Source organism: Lipomyces tetrasporus (assembly GCF_029532465.1).
Source record: "Lipomyces tetrasporus strain NRRL Y-64009 chromosome Unknown POJ06scaffold_12, whole genome shotgun sequence".
In the NCBI taxonomy this organism is placed as follows: Eukaryota; Fungi; Ascomycota; class Lipomycetes; order Lipomycetales; family Lipomycetaceae; genus Lipomyces; species Lipomyces tetrasporus.
Genome location: NW_026611607.1, coordinates 848,010 through 866,941, shown reverse-complemented (window position 1 = coordinate 866,941; position 18,932 = coordinate 848,010). Strand labels below are relative to the sequence as shown.

General features: G+C 45.7%; 6 protein-coding genes across 6 annotated transcripts; 2 read left to right on the top strand and 4 right to left on the bottom strand.

The window, feature by feature from the left end:
* Nucleotides 1-2,688: 2,688 nt before the first annotated feature.
* POJ06DRAFT_271609 (uncharacterized protein) lies at nucleotides 2,689-2,958 on the top strand (the record flags this gene model as incomplete). The annotated part of the gene is made up of 1 exon (XM_056189510.1): nucleotides 2,689-2,958. The coding sequence occupies one exon, from the start codon at nucleotides 2,689-2,691 to the stop codon at nucleotides 2,956-2,958; it is 270 nt and encodes an 89-aa protein (XP_056040692.1).
* Nucleotides 2,959-3,089: 131 nt separating this feature from the next.
* On the bottom strand, nucleotides 3,090-4,996 carry POJ06DRAFT_262849 (transferase family-domain-containing protein). Its single transcript, XM_056188805.1, has 2 exons — nucleotides 4,526-4,996; nucleotides 3,090-4,470 (listed from the first exon to the last, which is right to left on the bottom strand). Exons 1-2 carry the CDS (start codon nucleotides 4,892-4,894, stop codon nucleotides 3,367-3,369), a joined length of 1,473 nt encoding a protein of 490 aa, XP_056040691.1. The 5' UTR covers nucleotides 4,895-4,996; the 3' UTR covers nucleotides 3,090-3,366.
* Nucleotides 4,997-5,304: 308 nt separating this feature from the next.
* POJ06DRAFT_278732 (Alpha/Beta hydrolase protein) lies at nucleotides 5,305-6,960 on the top strand (the record flags this gene model as incomplete). The annotated part of the gene is made up of 4 exons (XM_056189758.1): nucleotides 5,305-6,087; nucleotides 6,141-6,488; nucleotides 6,551-6,686; nucleotides 6,760-6,960. The coding sequence occupies exons 1-4, from the start codon at nucleotides 5,558-5,560 to the stop codon at nucleotides 6,958-6,960; spliced, it is 1,215 nt and encodes a 404-aa protein (XP_056040690.1). The 5' UTR covers nucleotides 5,305-5,557.
* A 2,870-nt stretch (nucleotides 6,961-9,830) lies between these two features.
* On the bottom strand, nucleotides 9,831-10,853 carry POJ06DRAFT_278731 (uncharacterized protein; the record flags this gene model as incomplete). Its single annotated transcript, XM_056189757.1, has 1 exon — nucleotides 9,831-10,853. The coding sequence occupies exon 1, from the start codon at nucleotides 10,389-10,391 to the stop codon at nucleotides 9,831-9,833; it is 561 nt and encodes a 186-aa protein (XP_056040689.1). The 5' UTR covers nucleotides 10,392-10,853.
* Nucleotides 10,854-12,043: 1,190 nt separating this feature from the next.
* Nucleotides 12,044-12,498, bottom strand: POJ06DRAFT_283817 (uncharacterized protein; the record flags this gene model as incomplete). Its single annotated transcript, XM_056190134.1, has 2 exons — nucleotides 12,044-12,189; nucleotides 12,213-12,498. The coding sequence occupies 2 exons, from the start codon at nucleotides 12,496-12,498 to the stop codon at nucleotides 12,044-12,046; spliced, it is 432 nt and encodes a 143-aa protein (XP_056040688.1).
* Nucleotides 12,499-15,949: 3,451 nt separating this feature from the next.
* Nucleotides 15,950-17,968, bottom strand: POJ06DRAFT_41195 (uncharacterized protein). Its single transcript, XM_056190993.1, has 3 exons — nucleotides 17,875-17,968; nucleotides 16,231-17,824; nucleotides 15,950-16,179 (listed from the first exon to the last, which is right to left on the bottom strand). Exons 1-3 carry the CDS (start codon nucleotides 17,918-17,920, stop codon nucleotides 16,098-16,100), a joined length of 1,722 nt encoding a protein of 573 aa, XP_056040687.1. The 5' UTR covers nucleotides 17,921-17,968; the 3' UTR covers nucleotides 15,950-16,097.
* Nucleotides 17,969-18,932: the final 964 nt, after the last annotated feature.

The window sequence follows — 18,932 nt, the reverse complement described above, 5'->3', positions numbered from 1 at the left end:
TGAGAAGTTCGACTAAAGGCTATATCAATCAAGTGAGTGCCTTGACGCTCAAACAACGGAAAATTATAAGTGTCCTTCTTTCATTATTCCGAATGTGTTCACGACGCTCAAGACCTGCAAATTTGCTTCTCTGCGCTGTCGAAAGTATGCGTTGATCCCACTCCACGGGCAGTGAACATGTGACATCCGTCTTCAGATCCACGGCGGCCCGTTTGGAGTATTCCCGATGTCTGCGCGATTACGGAAGGTGGATAAGAGGTGTCAGGAAGAAACGCGACTTTCTAGCGGACCAGCTTGTAAACATTGATTGAACAAGTATTCTCCTTACAATCGCCGAATCACACACATTTCTGCTTTGACGGTTCGTATAAAGGTAATACAAATACAGATATACATTCTAGAACATGTATTTTGCAAGAAAATTCTTAACTTTGGTGAAGCCTTTCCCTATTAGAGATATTTTGCCACACAGTTCCTTAAAAGTTCCGCAGCACCCTAAAGAGGTAACCCTAGCCTTAAAGTTATTTCTTGCGGCGATTCTAAAACAAAATTTTGCACATTCAAACTTCCGTAACATTACATTAAGGTTTAAGCACAAACTCTCTGGGGCTTTATAGACGGTACGTTCAGACCAACTACGCGTCCCGACTGAGAACCAAAGGCTTGTGTACTCTCGGTATAAACATGCCCATGGCTTTAAGTACCAAGCAGTGGTGAGTCCGGACGGCATTATTAGATGCCTCTTTGGACCCATGGAAGGGAAAGTTGGAGACTGGATGATGCTTAAAAATCACGACTTGAAGACATCCTTAAGCAAGTGGATTCTATGTTCCCTGCTGGCCACCATTTGTGGATATATGGCGACGCCGCATACTCCGAAGGTTATGGTATCATGGGACCGTTCAAGACTAAGCATCATCTGACGCCGGATAGCCTTGGTCTTGGCTTTAACTTCAGCCATGTCCTCTTTTTTTGGCCAGCAGATCTTGCTCTTCCCTTTCGACGTCGTCAAATCGTTGCATGAACGCATCGAGAGCCTGTTTAAGCTCAGTATCTCAGCGGCGCCTGACCGATATCGGAGCTGTTCGCGGCGTTCTTTAATAAGGTTTTCCACCGTCTGGCCGGGTTTTCTAATGGGTACACCTGTACTAGTGAGATTCCAACGTATGCATCTGTAGCAACTCGCGTACCTGTCTCGGCTTCAAATACTCGCGCAATATCTTTCCAGAACTGACCCTTTCGCCTTAGCACATACTCGCCTTGGTGCAAGACACAATGCCGCATAAGCTTCACCTTCAGGTCTTCGTTAAAATAGCTTCGCTTTCGAGATCGGTTACCTAGCGCCGGTTCTGGTGTCGGTGAGGGGCTTGGATCAGTCCGGGCCGTGGAGCAAGTCGCGGTTGACGGAGCAGCTGTGAGACTTGGCGTAACGGGCAAGTTTGCAGCAAGATGTGTGGAAATGTGTAGAACACTCTAGCCTACGATCGTAGATTCTGGAAGATTCCATTGTGTTCCTAGAAGGTTCCAGAAGACCAAGTCCCAAGTATATATAGAGGACTTAGGAACCTGTCTTCTGTATGTGGTTTAAAGAGTGTGCTTTAATATATAGTTTTATATATATATTTACAACACAAGAACGTGCGAGATTGGGGGCGATACCAGAGACAGCCCATCTCCAGAAGACTCTAGATCCGAACTTTCTTGTCTAGACCGACTTCTAAACAAATTTCTCGATGCAGACTTCGACGGCCTCTCCGCAGACGAGCCGCTTGATGACGACGAGCTTACGCGAAACGTATTGAATATTTTCGAGCAATGCTATGGATAATCTTGATATCTCTAGCAAACTACCAACGCTCCGTCCAAGTGCGGTAGGTGAACGTCAGCCGCGGGTTCTAAGAGACGCGAAGTAATGTACTATGGATGCGCAACACACGTCAAAGTGTAGTATCATAGTACAAGATTGAAACGCGTAAGGTCAAGGTTTGAGCTAGTCCAAAGTAGGGATAGTATTATTTTCTAAAGTGAGATAAGGACACCTCCAGAAGTTCCTTAACGCAAGGGAGCTTTGGGATCACCGTATTCCTAGGTAAGACGTGCGCGTGGCGATGCTGACCTAATAGGGTAATTTTGTAAAGGAACTTTTAAGGAATTGGTGGCAAAATATCTTTATTGATTTGAATACCCCGGAGAACTGAGTATCGTTAGCATGATTCACCAAAAGAATTATGAGGAAAATTCCTATCATACTCCGCCCTGCGTTTTGACCGACTTATAGCTGCGCATGTTATCCCTTTCAGTGGGAGCAGTCCTCGGCGGTTAAGGCGTCTGTTTTCTATATTTGCGGGCCAGTGGCGGGAAGATATGGAAACTTCATTGACTGGCCAAAGCATCAACGAATCATCAAATGGAATTAGATGCTCTGAGCCATGAGGCTTTTGATTTATATCTATTCGGTGTGGAATGCCAGGACAAGCACTACCGCATTAGAAGATTAGTTGACGAAGAAAGGCTTGCTGCCTGATCAGATTTTCCGCCATAGTGATGGTGAAGAAGTTCTCTTTGGTCAGGACCCTCAACATCATACTCTTCCTTCGGCTCTCTTTTGCAATATCCATTTAGCTATTGGCCGGGTTCTGCATGAGGCTGGGATAGCTGGAATGATAGATGAGGTCCTTCAAGACGAAGATGAGTTTAATCATGGGAACATGGACGGTGAGGCATGAGGCTGGGATAGCTGGAATGATAGATGAGGTCCTTCAAGACGAAGATGAGTTTAATCATGGGAACATGGACGGTGAGGATTGTGTTCGAGTGGGTGCTTCATATCTTGAGAGAGAGTTGACAGGTTTGCAACAGTCCGATGACTCAGTTATCGATCTGCAAACCGATAACACGGACTCAGAAAATGAGAATGGTTTTCCACCAAAGTCTTCGTACAATATGCCCCTAACTTAGCCAATTACTTCTACCAGTCCCTTCTCTACCAAAATCTATCCATACTCTGAACAGCTGAAATGCCGAAGCTTCGTCATCGAGTCTCTCAGCTACTGTAGGGACCAGATCCTCCGCATGTGAACTTAATGGAGCTGTTTTTTAGAATATTTTATTATAACATGTACAACATCGGGGAACTACGCCCCAGGGTCAGGGTTATATATCCCCTGGGCCGGCTCCCAGACTCATGTAAAATGCCGGAAATGCAAACCACGCAAACAATACACAAAGCCACAAACCACAAAGCCGCAAACAAACCCGAGCACAGACAACGACAAGGACGACAAACGGCAAGGTTCACAGTTACGTACAAAAGCCCCTCAGCCCACCGAAACGCTGATTGTCCAGATCACCTACTGTTTACCTAGACTATGGGCCTCTTGGGTGAGCATACGCTAAAAGCGTCTCGTCCTTCATCAGCCTGTCCATACAGCTCTTTTCCAGGCAAACGCACACCTCGATGCCTTCATCCTCCGAAGGATACTTGTGTGCCGCTCGACTTGGGTACAGAAACACAAAGCCTTCAAATGGAGGACTTGGCCATCTCAGTGCTTTGGGCCATCCGAATCCGAAATTGTGCTTCTCGTATGCCGTCATCCCCTGCCAGCTAGAAGCCCCAAAGTCCATGCCTAAGAAAGACTTAAGGCTGATCTCGAGCCAGCGCTTGTCGTCGCGACCCGCAATCCACTGTAGCAGGCCCGTAAGATACTGCGGTGTTACAGTATTGATGGATGCTCGTACGGTTGCCGCGACCTTGGAGAGGTTGTCCGGCGCGATGATGTCCTTGATCGCCAGCGGCTCGCAGCGCGCCCCGCAAGAGCCAACACCGAGAAATCGTTCAGGGAGAGCTGGGTTCCACACCTTCCTCGTGTCTACGGCGTGGACTAGGATGGCCTTGGAATCCAGATTCGGCTTGAGCATTTCGAGCTTCGCGCGGGACACGCTGCTCCAAAGAAGAGCCATGACCACATCATAGGTCGATACCCAGCCGTCCTCTACCTTGCTCGATACTTGCAGTTTAAGTGCCTCGGCTTTGCTTTTGGGAAAGTGCCACATCTGGCAAACGAGGGACGGCATCTTGAAGTCGGCTGGTGGTGGTGGCATGGGACCACCAGCGTCCTTGACCAGCGGAAATGCGGTTTCAAGCTTCTCCATTTGCTGAGGCGTAGGCTTCTCAACGTCAAAGGGAGATCCTTGTAACTTGAATTGGTGGTTTGCAGTAACGAATGGGGTCCCACTTGCGGCGGCCGCACTGTTCTCTGCCCATGTTGTCAGGAATCCATCACAGCCTGGACCATCAGATAGGGCGTGATGGACGGCAACGCCGACAATAAGGCCACCTCTGATGAAATTAAGCTGGAACGCCGCAACGGGGATTCCTTCCTCGTTGTTATCACCAAGGGGAGAGTGCAGCTGTTTTGCTGTTACGGACTCGGGAAGTAGCTTGTTGCCGACAATCAAGCTTGCAGGGAACTATGTCGTGTCAATAAGCTTGAAACTGATAGTAAGGAGAACAGTAGTCTCATACATCTTCCTTGGCAAGATCTTCATAGCTAGGGAATTCGTCTTCGCGCGCCATGTGTTTGATGTGCAAGTTAACTGTCGAGTTCCTTTTCTTCGACACCCACATTCGGCCACTGTCCGCGTCCATTTCGAGAACGCCAGTCAGAATCGGAAATTGGGACAGCGCGAACTCCAATCCGGCGGCCATGCTTTGAACAATTGCCCCAGCGTCTGCGTCTTCCGGCAAGCTGAACACTTCGGCGATCAGGACGTAAATCTTTGGCATGATATGGCCCATAAGTGACAATGGGAATTGTTCGGATTCTGGACTGGATTCCCATCCTGTTGGACGAAGCCGGAGCTCTGTTGAAGGATTTTCACCACTGACGGTCATTTCGATCCACTGGTGGTTCAAGGTGTTGGCTCAGATGATTGTATTTATTTAACGATTTGTCTACAAGACGTTCAATGCGAAATGTAAATGTCACCTAGGTACACCCGACCGAAGCCTTATATACAATTACTACGGCGGAGAGCGGACTGAGATTTCTACATCTCGACAAGAAACAAATTCTAGCGAGAATAATCAGCCGCGATTCTCCGGAGGAAGATTCACCCATACCAGCGAGTTCGTCTCCAAAGGGGTTAGGATGTGACGAGAGCCAAGAGAAACCCTAGCGAGCTTCGGCGGAGCACGGCGGAGCACGGCGGAGCACGGCGCCTGCCCAGAAGGGTTTAGCGTCCACCCTGTTGACAAGCTCAGGGTCAACATTTCGCACGGGAGAAGACTAAGCTTGCCGGCGGAGCTGAAGCTCAGCTTTTGGACAATCAAATTATCCCTAAGCTGAATCTCCATCCTGATTCCAAACAGCTTGCTTGCGCAGAAATATGTCCAGCACCACTATAAATAGGCCTCTTTCCACCATGCTCAATGTTCTATCTCTCCTTTTCTCTTCTCATCGATCATATAGATTCGTTTTCTAGCCTGATCTTATTTGATTCTAAGCCGAGTCTTGCAACGACCGTCCTCTCGCATTAGCCCTTCACAACCGTCAGAATGAAGCTCTTACGGAACAATATGACAATGGGCCTGGCCGTTATGTGCTCGTTAAAGTCAGTAGCTGGGAATCAGGCATGTTCCCAAATTCCTACTCCTAGCTGCTTTTACGGGAGCTTGACGCAGCCATACTACCCGCCCAATGCTGTTTGTAACGACTACATGATTCCGGTGGACATCGAATACACCAATGTCGCTTTCAATGCCACTAGGTGGGGTGATGACTACGGGCTCAACAACTTCTTAGATGTTTTGACTACCCGTGCTGGCGTTGACAATTCCCCACCTGTTGGCCCTGCTTCGCCGTCGACGCAAACGGCTACGGTGAACATTGCCGCAACATTCTGCACTCCTAAGAATAAAAACGGAAAGGAGAAGACTGTTATTCTTGCAACGCATGGTGTCGGACCAGCACGCGCCCACTGGAATGCACCTGTCCAGCCAGGCCAATACAACTTTGTCCAGCATGCGATTAGTCAGGGGTACTCGGTCTTCTTCTACGATCGTCTTGGAACTGGAGCTTCCGACAAGTAAGCTAGACCGTAATATCGAACTTTGACGGAGGAAAGCTAACTTCGATCAGAGTTTCAGGATTTGACAATTCCATCTTCAAGGCCATTTCCGTGCTCCAAAGCATCTCCAAACTCGTCAGAAATGGTCTCTACACGGGAAGCTTAGGAAAGCCAAAAAAGATTGCGGTGATTGGATTCTCATTTGGTTCATACGCAACCCACGGAGCGATTGCAATGGATCCAACTATTGCGGATGCCGTCATCTTAACAGCGATCGGATTCAACATGACTGGCATCAACGTCAATGGTCTACTTCGCTCGTTTGTTCCACGCGTTGCTTCACTACAAAACTCTGCTCTCTACGGCGACCGTGACCCTGGCTATGTGACCTGGGTTGATAAGTATACTCAGATCTGGAAGTGAGTGTTGATCTTCAATCAGAACAACGAATTGAATGCGAACAAGTATTAATATTCAATAGCTATTTCAAGTATCCCAACTATGATCCCGTCATAGCTGATTATGCCGAAGCCGCAAAGCAACCATTCGCTATAACGGAGTTCCTCTCTTTGCTCAGCGGTCCTACGGACGCTAGCGCATTCAAGGGTCCTGTCCTGGTCAGTACACCTCATGTTCCCTATGGCACCAGTATAAATTTTCTTTACAAAGCTTGCTAATAATACAAATTAGGCTATCACTGGTGAATATGACTATATCTTCTGTGATGGATACTGCCCCGGACTCTTGGAAGAGCCTGGGAGAAGTTATTACAAAAATGCAAAATATGTACCTTATATTCACCCCGGGGCTAGTCATCAGCTCTTTCTTCATTACAACGCTACCGGGGCGTTCCAGGTTATTACTAACTTCTTGAGTGACAATGGGTTGTAAACTGTTTCGTCTTGTCCTGGATATTGTTCTCACTACCGACAGAGAATCAATCGATCCAGGACTTGGCGAACCCCCTGAGGAAGCTGTTTCAGTGTGTGCAGTTGTAGTTTGGTGAGCGCGGGGATGGACGACAAGATCGTTGAGGCATTAGCTAAGAACTCCATGTTTAAGTTGTATTTAGTGTCCAAAATGTTCGTAGGGAGAGGCCTAGGGAGACTAGCTAACAAAATAGCTGTACTGCTAGAATCAATAACTAAGATAAACTCGACAGCGCATACATAGACGTCAGGTGCTCTGAGCACCCTTCCTCTTTTACTTCTTGCTTGGTGTCTGTAGAACCTCGATTTAGTGATCGTATCACTAACCCTGCTGCGACAGTAAACTGAGCTACTTTCTTTATTCCGGGTACCAAGGTATGTCAAGGATCACTATAAGTGTAATTTACTTTCTGTACGCAAAATTCCTAATTAAGAATTTTTGGGAGTTTGCTTGTGGTCACTAATCGATAATTCGTTGTCACTAAAGCTTTGAAAGCGTAACTATGACTTGGTATGGAAGGCTGAATGAATTTTCAATGCTCTCCCATAAGGGGACAACTGGTAGGTGTAGACACCCGCCCAACGCCCACAACACGAAAGGGTTATTTGGTGCCCAAATGGAATACGTATATTGCATACATTACAACGCCGGATATAGGCATTTGTTTTTAATACCATTGCGCAAAAATCCGTCCTTAATAATGCTACATAAATGTCCGCTTGTACACTGGCAGTTTGTCTGGTAGTAATGACATGATGACGCCGGCGTAGTCTGGCAGTCGATTTATACTGTAAAATGCGCTTCGGCAGACGGATTATACGCGAATGTGCGAGCTTTTCGGAAGTTTCGCTTTTTCTACCATTCTTCCATTCGAATCACTAGTTTGCAGCAGCTTGACCATCAAAGTACTCATTTTTAAAATGAAAGAATTCAACTATTGTAATGCCCTGACCTTTGCACCTGTTATGGTATTTCTTTGCGCTAAAAAGATTGTTTTGCTACGGTAAGAAAGTCAAGGCCATGATCTGGAAGCGACGCGAATCAATTCACTGGACGACAAAGTATACCTCGCCATTATACCTTTCGAACCAGTAGCACATACTGGAACAAAATAACAACGTCAGGTGAATATTAGCCGGCTCTGGACGGCAGGACTTTCGGCTCCAACGGTATCATGTGACTCAATGGTACGGCATATTCCGCATCCATCCAAAAATATTTGTCTTCGTTGATTCACAATTAATACGAGAATTCAAGTGTGCTGGCAACGGCCCCCAACAAAATAATGATGATGAACCCTGGATTTCATGGCAGCATGGAGGATCCATTTGATTTCGGCCTGGACAATTATATTGCGATTATACAGATCTTATCAGCACCGAAATTGAACAGGAGATCGCCCAGGCACTCGGCACTGTCATAACGGTGAGACTTGATATTGATCCAGTCGTGCTGCCAGTGAACACCATGAAGATAACCAAAATTTAAATATTGATAAGGGACATTACGCAATACATATATGTCAACTCTTTTGAGATCGGCTTTTGGATGGCAATCCTGATCGATTGATTGATTTGAACTCCCCATGGATATCGCCCTTTCTTTCGCCCTAACAGATACACCAATCACTCAGCAGGAATCGTAGCCGACATCCCAGATACTTTAGCGACATGATGGTATTATTGCGAGTCGACTTACTTCATTTCATTGTCCATCTCCATGAGAATGAAAACTTCAGCGCACTCTGTGGGACGCACTCACATCATTCTTCGTCCACGCAGCCGCGGGATTCGAGAAACCACCTTGCATTACTGTAGTGGCAATTGACTCAGCCCACATAATTGCGAGAAGGCTGGCTTTCAAATATTGTTTCTGTAATGAGTCACAGCAGCCGAATTATCCAAGCTTTCTCTTTTTTTGCGAAGATGAATATTCCATCTCCCGCGCTATGAGTATTCTCTGACCTGTTAGCTTAAGACCAAAAGAGCATGCAATGAAATAATATTGGCGATCTTTTCTTCGGGGCTCAAAAACAAGTTGCCCTTTCCCCTTCTACACCGAGAATAGCCTGGTCTAAATATCTGTGCACGTTCCATATGTCTCTTCATATACTTCAATCGTGGTGTGGTGTACGACTTCTCACACGGTGGTGGTCGAAGCGAATCCGGTTGTGGCTGCAAGAGCAGTCGGGTTCTAATCAGCGGCCGAATCCGACAGCGTGATTGAACGCTCTAATTAATATTTTATGGCTGCTACCTCGAAGCAGCTGGTATTGTGCCATCGTAATTGTTAACTCTAGTGAACCTAGTTAAGCCGTAGTTGACTTCCAGTTACGTGTCGAGAGCTGGGATGACTTGCTCCCAACCGTCGCGCGCCTGCGAAAATTGTCTTCGTTATTGATGCTTTAAGAACTGCTTGGTTCGAACTGGCACCACCTTCCATTGCATTCCATTTTAGCCGTTGTTTACTAGAGACCTAATCGCGAGCGAAGCAAGGCGTCATAAGAAATCAGCCAATCGAGTTACTGTACGGAAATCCTGTGTTTCCCATTTACTGTATTTGCTAACGATATTCAATAGGAGGTGAGGGATAGCAAAAGTCTTAACCCTCAGCCAAGTTTGGGCTGGGTTTTGTCCGTCATACGAGGTGTCGTGACTATATATGATGCCATTCTACCAAAGGGGAACAGAAGCATTATTGAGGATTCGTAAGATCGATACTTCAATTATTACGGGAACAACGACAACAATAGCGACAACTACAACGACGAAGAGAGGCCCAGCAATCCGAATAGGATCGAAAATATATTAGCAATATAGTTTATACGTTGACTAACTCTTTCTCGGCCGTCCTTTGCGCGGCGCATCTCTTGGTGGATCACGCGATGCCTGCAGTTCTTCGGGACTACATGGGTCCCATTCACTGCAAAGGTCGTCAGTCATACTTGGCAAATCCACACGCCAGCGCGCGTGAATGGCGTCCAGAAGGATGGGTCGGCCGAGTATTATATCGTGCCGACACGGGAGAAGAAAGCGCTGCTTTGCTGTGCACTCGCACGGTGTGCCCAAGTCATATCCTTCTGCCATCTTCTTTATTTCCTTCTCAATAATTCGCAGGGCACTGACACTGACGCGTGTGATCAGGTTGGTAAGCTCAATTCTTCCATGAATAGAAAGAGGGATCCTAAAGTTCTCGCTTGACTTTGCTATATCTTTGAGCTGCTCGCTCCAGGCGTCGTGTTCTAACAACCGCAGCGCCGATGCATGCAAGGTAGCGGACGCTGATAGCGTGCCTGCCTTCATAGCATGGTGTGACGCTTCGACAGGAGACGTTGTACTATATCCGAAGTTCACGTTGTGCCGGATATACTGCTCTAGCCAGCATTCTTTCATCTCGCCACCCAACGAATCTAGCCATTGTTCTTTGACGTAAGATATGACTGCAGACTGATGATGATCTATTCAAGCTATTCTCCAAGCTTTTGAGCAGGTCTCGTGAATGGGCTGAGACTAGATTCAACATGTCATCTTCATCATCATCTCGAATGCCAGATTGCGAATTTGCTCCAGCTCGAGGTGCCGACCTTGACACAATCGCTGTCAATAATAACATCCGGATATGGATCAGATATCTTGGATTCAAGCGATGAATTTGGAAAGTGAGAAGTGGTTTGAGGATGTGTTGGGCTGGTCTTAGGTTGCTCTTTAGCTAACGTGGTCGGCAAGCGAGTGGAATCGACCCAGCGAGCGGATCGGTTGAAATTCCATACAAAGTAGCGATTTTTAAACCTCTAAAACTCGACTAAATCTTTCTTAATTACGCTCAATTTAAAGAATAGAGTAGCTAGATATCGACGACTTACATTATCGCTTTAAAAAACGATTGATATTTATATTTACTGAAATCCTGTAAACCCTGAAACCCTTTAGCCGTAATTTAAGATACCTGGGTAATTAATAAGATTATCTCTAAAAGAAGAGACATTGATAATGATTTACAGTCCATTATTTATAAAATTTAAAATTTAGATAAGAACTGCTAGCGTGGCTAAGATATACATGTTTAAATATCGCTACTTTGTATGATATGGAATTTCGACCGATCGGCCCGCTGGAACGATCCACTTGCTTCCCGATCACGTTATTTCTAATTCTATATAACTATATCACTTAGGTAGAAAAGCATTGTTGAAATAATCAACTTTATACTCATTAGAGTCTTGCACATAAGGAAATGAAACACACTGCGGAAACAAGAAAATAAGCTCAGTACCGAAAGTTAGATCTGAGTATCGAAGTTTTGCTGATGGTTTAACAGTAAAGGTTGAATATACTCGTGGAAAAGCACCAGAGTGGCTTTGAAAGCCTATTGAGCATTAGCTCTAAGTAAATATTGAGCCGCACCATCAGAAGAAAAGCTACGGCCTCGTAAAGTGGTTCTCAGAAGTTCAATTCGATCCTACCCACTCACAGTCTAGGAAGCGGGAGACACATTGGCCGCCTGATGCGGAACCTATCATCTTCCCGTCTACTGATAATCCTTTATGGGAAAGACGAAACTTCTCCAGTGCACGGTCTTGGTGGAAAGGTTGATACCAGATACCGCAACGTCGTCTTCTCGCTCAAGCGAGCCCCCAATGTGCTCGTCCATCAGGTTCTCACAAGAGGATTAAGATTCAGGTCTCTATGGATGATTATTTTAGGACTGAGAAGCGATAAACTCTCAACTTGGAAGGAACCACAAACGGACGCGTTCCCTAGGCTCACTAGGGAGTTTGAAACTTAAAAACTTCGGGACGTCTTTAAACGGCCGACAAAAATCGTCGGCGAAAATCTAATTTTGAAGGCGCAAAGAAACCTGATTTTGGTTTTGAGTTTTCCTCCTTAAAAGTGGCCCTAACCACCACCACTGGCTCGGTTGCGAGTGCGTATGAAAAGTCTCGCTTAGGTTTGTTTATTTTGCTACCATACAACAATTCGCCAGTCCACGCCATCGGCTTCTAATCAGCTTCTAATCAGCTTCTAACATGCAATCTACCGTCAATCTACTCCTCACCACCAGTTTCTCGTCGCTCACGTTCAGCATTGATAATACATGTTGTGCCTTCTTCGGTTAGGAAATCGGCATTCGCTCTCCGCAGAGATCCAAGCCAGAGATTCACCAGGTTTTCCCGCTGGTCAGGATCACTATCTCCTCAAGCTCGTAGTAGCGACTGCGTAGCCTTTCAAGGGTCTCCTTAAGCGTTAGTGCACGCCGAGTGGGAGCACCAATATCGCCACGATCTCCTTCTCGTGAAGGCTCACGTCCGTGGCCCTCATAAACTTCGAAACCACGGTTTGCAAACATGACCACGAAATCGTTCCAGTGGTCTTCCGTCAAGATTTCGTACGTACGATCTGCTAGAAAAATATGACAGCATGGCAGATAGTACTTCCTGAAGAAAAGACAGTCGCACTGTACATTGTCTTCGTCGATCCGATCAGGATCATCGTCGCCCATATGAGCCAACGCACCTAGCTCCTCAACAATCAATTTCTGCACAAGTAAAGGGAACCTTTTCAACTGTGGCAATTCGTCGGCTTCCTTGAGATGCTGTGTTCGGAAGTTTTGAGCAGAGCGCTTTGCGTCTTCCTGGATGCGTTCACCTAAGGCCAACAAGTGTGCCACAAGGCCCTTGATTGAATATCTGCACTTTTAGACACTGCGACTATAGATGCGGAAATAGGATAGGATACATACTTCTGTCTTAATGACTTTCCACTATTGTGTTTCTTAATCACGCTATGGAAATTCTCAACACCATTGGTCGTATCGATCTGTAACAGGATGGCCGAATGTTGGCGAGCGTACGCTGCCCACATTTTTTCCGATCCTTCCATTCCTTTCGAATATACTGTCGCTCATGATCGGGAGGAGCAGCTCGCAGTGCAATCGATTTCATTATCACACCCGACTTCCGTGGTCTTTGAGACCAATGCACTAAGTAGGCGTCGCTGGCAGCGTTTTGTGGCAGCAGTATTGAGCCTCCTCTTAAATGTTCTCATAGCGTGCACCTTGCACAGCAGATGCTCCTCTCTTCCCCCACCAGCTTCAAGTCCTGGAAATGCCATTTTAACGGCTTTCTGCTCGGTAGCGCTATCATCTGTCAGTATGTACCTAGGTCTCCAATCATCGGCCCACAATTTCAGCGTCTCCAAAGCCTTGCACACAATATCCGATTTCTCGCTCTGAACAATTGCATGGGCGCAAGGGATAAGAATCCCACACTCGTCTCGAACCATGAAAGTGAACAGAGGATAGTTATGGGCATTGGTAGCGTAAGTGCTGTCAAAAAGAGTCAGGTAGCCTCGTAGGCGAAGCTTGATGATGTTCTCCCTTGCAGCAAATACGAAGCCGTCAATTTCTGCATCAGCGTTGCTGACTGCTAGTCTTCGGACTAAATAGTTCGGTCGGGTCGATAGAAAATCGATAGCTTCGGTGATATCTTCTCCAGCAGTTATACTTCTATTGGTGGCGCGCGCATCTGGATTCTGCGTTAACGCCTTCAACTGTAAGTTTATTACTTCTTGAGTACGAATGAAATTGCCCCCAATTTGTTTGAGAACTTGCCGACCTTCCAGTGATCTAGTGTCTGACGCCGCGTTGATTATTTCTGAGGGTCTATACAACTTTTGGGCCTCTGCTGAAAAGTGCTTTCGAACAAACTCATTGCGTTTGATCTGATCAGAACGCTCTAGGTCGTGACTGTGCTGTCCTTTGGGCTCAAACCGGTATGACAACGGGCCTTCATTGACACGAACGTTGACGCGTTCGACCGCAACACGCGAGATCGCGTCGCGCCGGTAGAGCCTGCTACAAGGTTTAATTATTCTTCCTTGAAATGCATGAAGTCATGTTTTGGCACCATTTACGGGAAGTTTTTGGAGTTTGGCGGCCATCTGTTTGGCAAATTTGCTCCGGGCTTAACAGAATAGTGTCGTCGAGAGGATAAAGCTAGACCAAAAAGGGAAAGGTCATAAAATCGGTCAAAAGTTGGTCGAGCCGAACTTTAAATCTGAAAATGCGAAAATGAGAGACTTCCCGCACACAGACCCGTGAACCAGTAACCCTGACCCTGAACCTCTTCAGTGTCTCGGTTGTCTCTCTTTTGAGCACGTCATCTCTTACACGTGATCCCGACTCATTTAGCTGGCACCACGACACCCTCAAATTTTCAACACTACCTCTTTTTCACTGGACAGGTGCGGTACATAATATTGCGAATGCGAATAGAGAAAATTGTATTCGTGTCCACCCCTACTTGCAGCCGCTGTCACTACATAATTGACGCTGGGAGATATATTGATCATATTTAAGTTAAAGAGGTTCTACTGTAATGAGCCGTGAAGTATCTAGGCTCATCGAATTAGGCTCCGCGAACTCATTCATCTAATCATTTCCAGTCACGGTGAATGACCTGTATGGATAACTAGCCCTACGTCCTCAGACTCGGGAGCATCGCAATCTCCTGAGTAGAGAATAGGACTATGGATCCTCTGGAATTAATATCTTCTGAGAGGGATCTGATGTCACGTATTTTCTTTGCCAGCGGAGTCGCAAACCAGGGCTGTTTACCAAACCAAGGTCGGCCTCCAAAGTGTAGAGAAGAGGGCCGGGTTGAACAGGGAAATTGGTACTGCTGCAGGTGGGACATAAGGAGACTATAATTGATCATCAGCTATATATCCTGTGATCAGCCCCACCGAATGTACCAAACTGTCAATCAGGAGTACTTTGGATAGACTTCCCATTTGGGCCCTTGTTAAAGAATCCTTGAGCTCGCTGCTGGAAGGGATGACAAGCAGCTTGCCTTCGACAGTTTATGAGCCCCTTGTAAAGTGACAAGAAAATCAACATCCTAAAAGGCAGATTTCAATAAACCTGTCAGGAATACGTCCTGAGGATCTGACGTCATGAGCCGCATGACCGCAAAATCTTTGCTCCGTGCTTGCGTCCGAGATGACGAAGCCTTATTACGACTTCCCGTTCGTTTTGTTCTTGCGTACGATGAGATCATCGTACAGTTTGCTTTTGGTTACTTTGATTTGTAATATTGATTACGCGAATAGTTACTTGTTTTGTTAGTCTCGTGCGCCCGGCTTAGTCCGCGGCTAAAAGTTTTGTTGCAATAGTTAGACGCCGGAGAAGTGTATATAAGAAGTGGTTCATACCCACTCTCCGGCATAGTTGATATTCTAAAATATATTGACATAAGCCACAAGCTTTCACGTCCTTATAGTACTTCAGGGTTGACCGACTGCCAACCCCTCACAAAACCAAGTTTCTACTTTAAAGAAGCAAGTGATTCCAAATGTCCATTGAATACTGCATCTATACAATTTGCCTCGCTCGACCTGTGAGTTTAATAATGCTGAAGTTTCATTATTGGAAATTGGTTTCTCCTAACCTAATTTAGCCATTTCGTATTACCGTATTCATTAGAAATGAGCTCCTGTAAGGGATCTATCAGCGTATAGACTGTGCAGTACTAAACTAGAGTGCTTGAAGGCAACGTAATAGTGTTTTAGAATATCTATTTCCATATTAAAAAAAAGCAAACAAGGGCCCTATCGTGAAACCAAAAGACAAACACGAAACAACGAGCACAAACGATTGACCAAAAGCAAGAAGCACGGCTGCTGTTGGACATAGCCTCACATATAGCTGCATTGAAAATATTATTAATCGTATAAGTTAATTGAACTAAATTACTACGACTAACTACACTATCGGGCCTCCTTATGGGATATATTCGGTGGTGCATACAAATCCCAATAATGCGCCGATAACAGTATGCCCGTGTACGCTTACTACCAGCATAGGCTATACAATCTCATTATATTCTCCATATTCATTCTCAGGTAATCATCGTCATTGATGGATACGGATATCCACTAACTCCTATCATTGAAAGTTCTAGTCGAGCTTCCACTTTTCACTGCTATTAGAAACATCTCATCTTTTTCAAGTTTTACCAACGGTAGCTGTTAGATATATAAAATATAAAGCTGTTGCCAATTCGTGCAATATCCAAATGTTCGAGATATAAGGTGATCGATTTATACTTGGAAATTATACTCAGCGATGATTTTGTCGGCCGCAGTTATACCGATCACATAAGCTGTAGCCTGAGTATGGTTACTATAGTTGGGCTGTTAGTACCTTCTTATAGAGTGGTAAAAGTAGGCTTACTTAGTAAGTATTGGTAGTACGCTCATATCTGCGACTCTAATTCCCTTCAGGCCAAATACCCTGAAACTGCTGTCTATGCAGGCTTCATCCTCCTCTTTACTGATGCCCATCTTGCATGTGCCGGACATGTGCCAAGAACTTCCTGCTTCCTTCTCCCAATAATCCAAAATATCTTCATCGCTGTCACTCTTTGGGCCGCTAGTAACTTTCACTGTATCCTTCATGAAATCTGCAGTTTGCATCATTTTCAGCGTTGCTCTTGTGGCCACAATGGCTGCACGTTTGTCGAATGAACTTGCAAAAAAATTCGGATCGTATAGGAGTGGCTCCTTTGGGTCTGACGATTGTAGTGTAACAGAACCACGGGACTCGGAGTTCATGGGGAACACAACTATAGCCTCCATTGCAGGAGTATTCTCAGGGTCAATGAAATACTCCGCATTGGCCGGATTGAGCTCAACTTCAAATGCAGGAATAGTAGGCTTGAGCAAATGCGCCTGGCGATGCTCGGGCAGATTCTGGAATTCTTCACTTTCAAAAATCTCTTCACTCTTCAAATATGCCTGAGCATACACGCAACCAATTTCAGAAAGCGGACCTGTGTGGTCGGCGTACCATTGAGCGCGAGCAGCTGCTTGCAAAGACTTATCAGAATAATATTTCTTTCGCTCGTCCAAGTGAGCAGCTCGCTCCCAAGAAAGAAAGACAAAAAGGTGGTCCTGCAAATGTTTCCCAACGTAAGGAGAGTCTTCAATTACAGTGATATCGAATTTGCTCAATTGGTCAGCTGGACCCACTCCGGAATGCATCAAGATTTTAGGCGTGTCAAGACTACCGGCCGAAAGAATTACTTCCTTCGCGGCAAAGTATTTCTGGTGGTCGAGCGTCAAAATGCCTTTAGCCGTTTTATTCTCCAAAATAACACTGCCGACCTGAGCATGAGTCAGGATATGGAGATTTTCAGGTACATTCTTCAGTAAGTCTGCTGCATTCGAGATCACCCCTTTGTAGGCGGCATTTGGAGCGACAGACAAGCCAATCGGGTTCCCTGAGTTAGCGTCAGGATTCAGAGGAACTCCTCCTGCCTCATTAAAGATGTCCATGATAGTTGTCAAGCTTTTCTCCCACACTGACGGGAAGCCAATATTCAAAGGCCCACTGGCGCCGTGGTCTCCTGCGTTTGCATTGACATACTTGGCCTGCTCTTTAGAGATATCTGGCGCAAATCCGTGGTAAGACTCCAAACTCTTGAATCGCTTCTGCATGTTTACCCACTTCCACTCGTCGTCACCAACTAGCCGCGCAATCTCGTCATAGTCATCGCTTGGACCACATGTGAAGGCGGCGAAGTTAATCGATGTACTACCGCCCAAGCCTTTTCCTCTGTCGTACGGAATGACTCTCCCGTTGAGATGCTTTTGCCGAACGGTCTGGTATCGCCAATTCTGCCTTTTTTGCAGCCTGTTAATCCACTTATTCCCGTCTATACGCGTCTCCACGAGATCGTTTTTTCCTCCAGCCTCGGCCAACAGGACAGATGGGCGCTTCTTGCTGCCGGCAAGGCGCCATGCAAGAGCGCATCCGGCAGCGCCAGCTGTGGAATTTTAGTATTTCATCTCGCAACAGCTGAATTTAGTAACTTACCGCCCACAATAATAAAATCATACTCATCTTTTGGTAGAGTTGCCATTCCTCCCTCTTGAATTCCCTTTTCCCTTGAACAAGATAAGCAACTTTGTATCGACTTGAAACCCTAATCTAGTGTGTGTGTCTTATGTGGGGATGTCTTAGCGTCATTACAGGGTAATACACTACCGTCAAAACGTTTGGACCCTTGCTAGTACTCATGCGGAACAGAAACAACATGAGAGAAAAAGATCCAGACACTCAGAAAGACATAACTGCAGGTCAGTGCTGATAAACAAGATTATGACATTTTTAGAATCTATAGAACGTAAGCGAACAAAAGCTAACCAGGGCTGTAGGCGGATAGGTGGATAGGCGGATTTGGCGGATGCAGATGGCGGATATGGCAGATAATTTGTATATTCTCTAATTAAATTTAAAGAACGGTCAAAATTTAACATCATCAGACCCCATAAACAATCGTGTATACAAAGAAGCGCAATATCAAATAAGTCAACCTATGGTATGAAAAGTAGATGACGAACTGAAATAGGGCGACTATAGAGATTATTCTAGCACTGGCGTACGTGCTCACATGGCGGGGGGATGACGGACCTAATAAGTTGGGTCCGCCACAAGCGAGTCCATTTAGGAAATTCAAATGTCATGTTAGTGAACTTTGCGAAATTTTTAAAGAAATTAGATAAGTTATTAAGATATAAGTTAACAATGGATTTTGCAAAATTTTGAAGGCGGATACAAAGGCGGATACATATCTCCTAGGGGTGGACATGAATACAATTTTCTCTATTCGCATTCGCATTCGCAATTCGCAGAATAAATTTTTGTTCGCAGCGAATAAAATGTCAGCTGCGAATGCGAATGCGAATAATATTCGCATATTCGCAGGGCTTCAAAAACCCAAACCCTGACGAACACGGCCCCTGGTTCTATAGCATCAAACTAACATGTATTTTAATCAAATCCTCACCACCTGTATAGCGAAGTGAGAGCTAGAGACTATCTGGCGATGCCCGCGTCGGAAGTGGCAGTCGAGAGACCGTTCAATAGCGGCA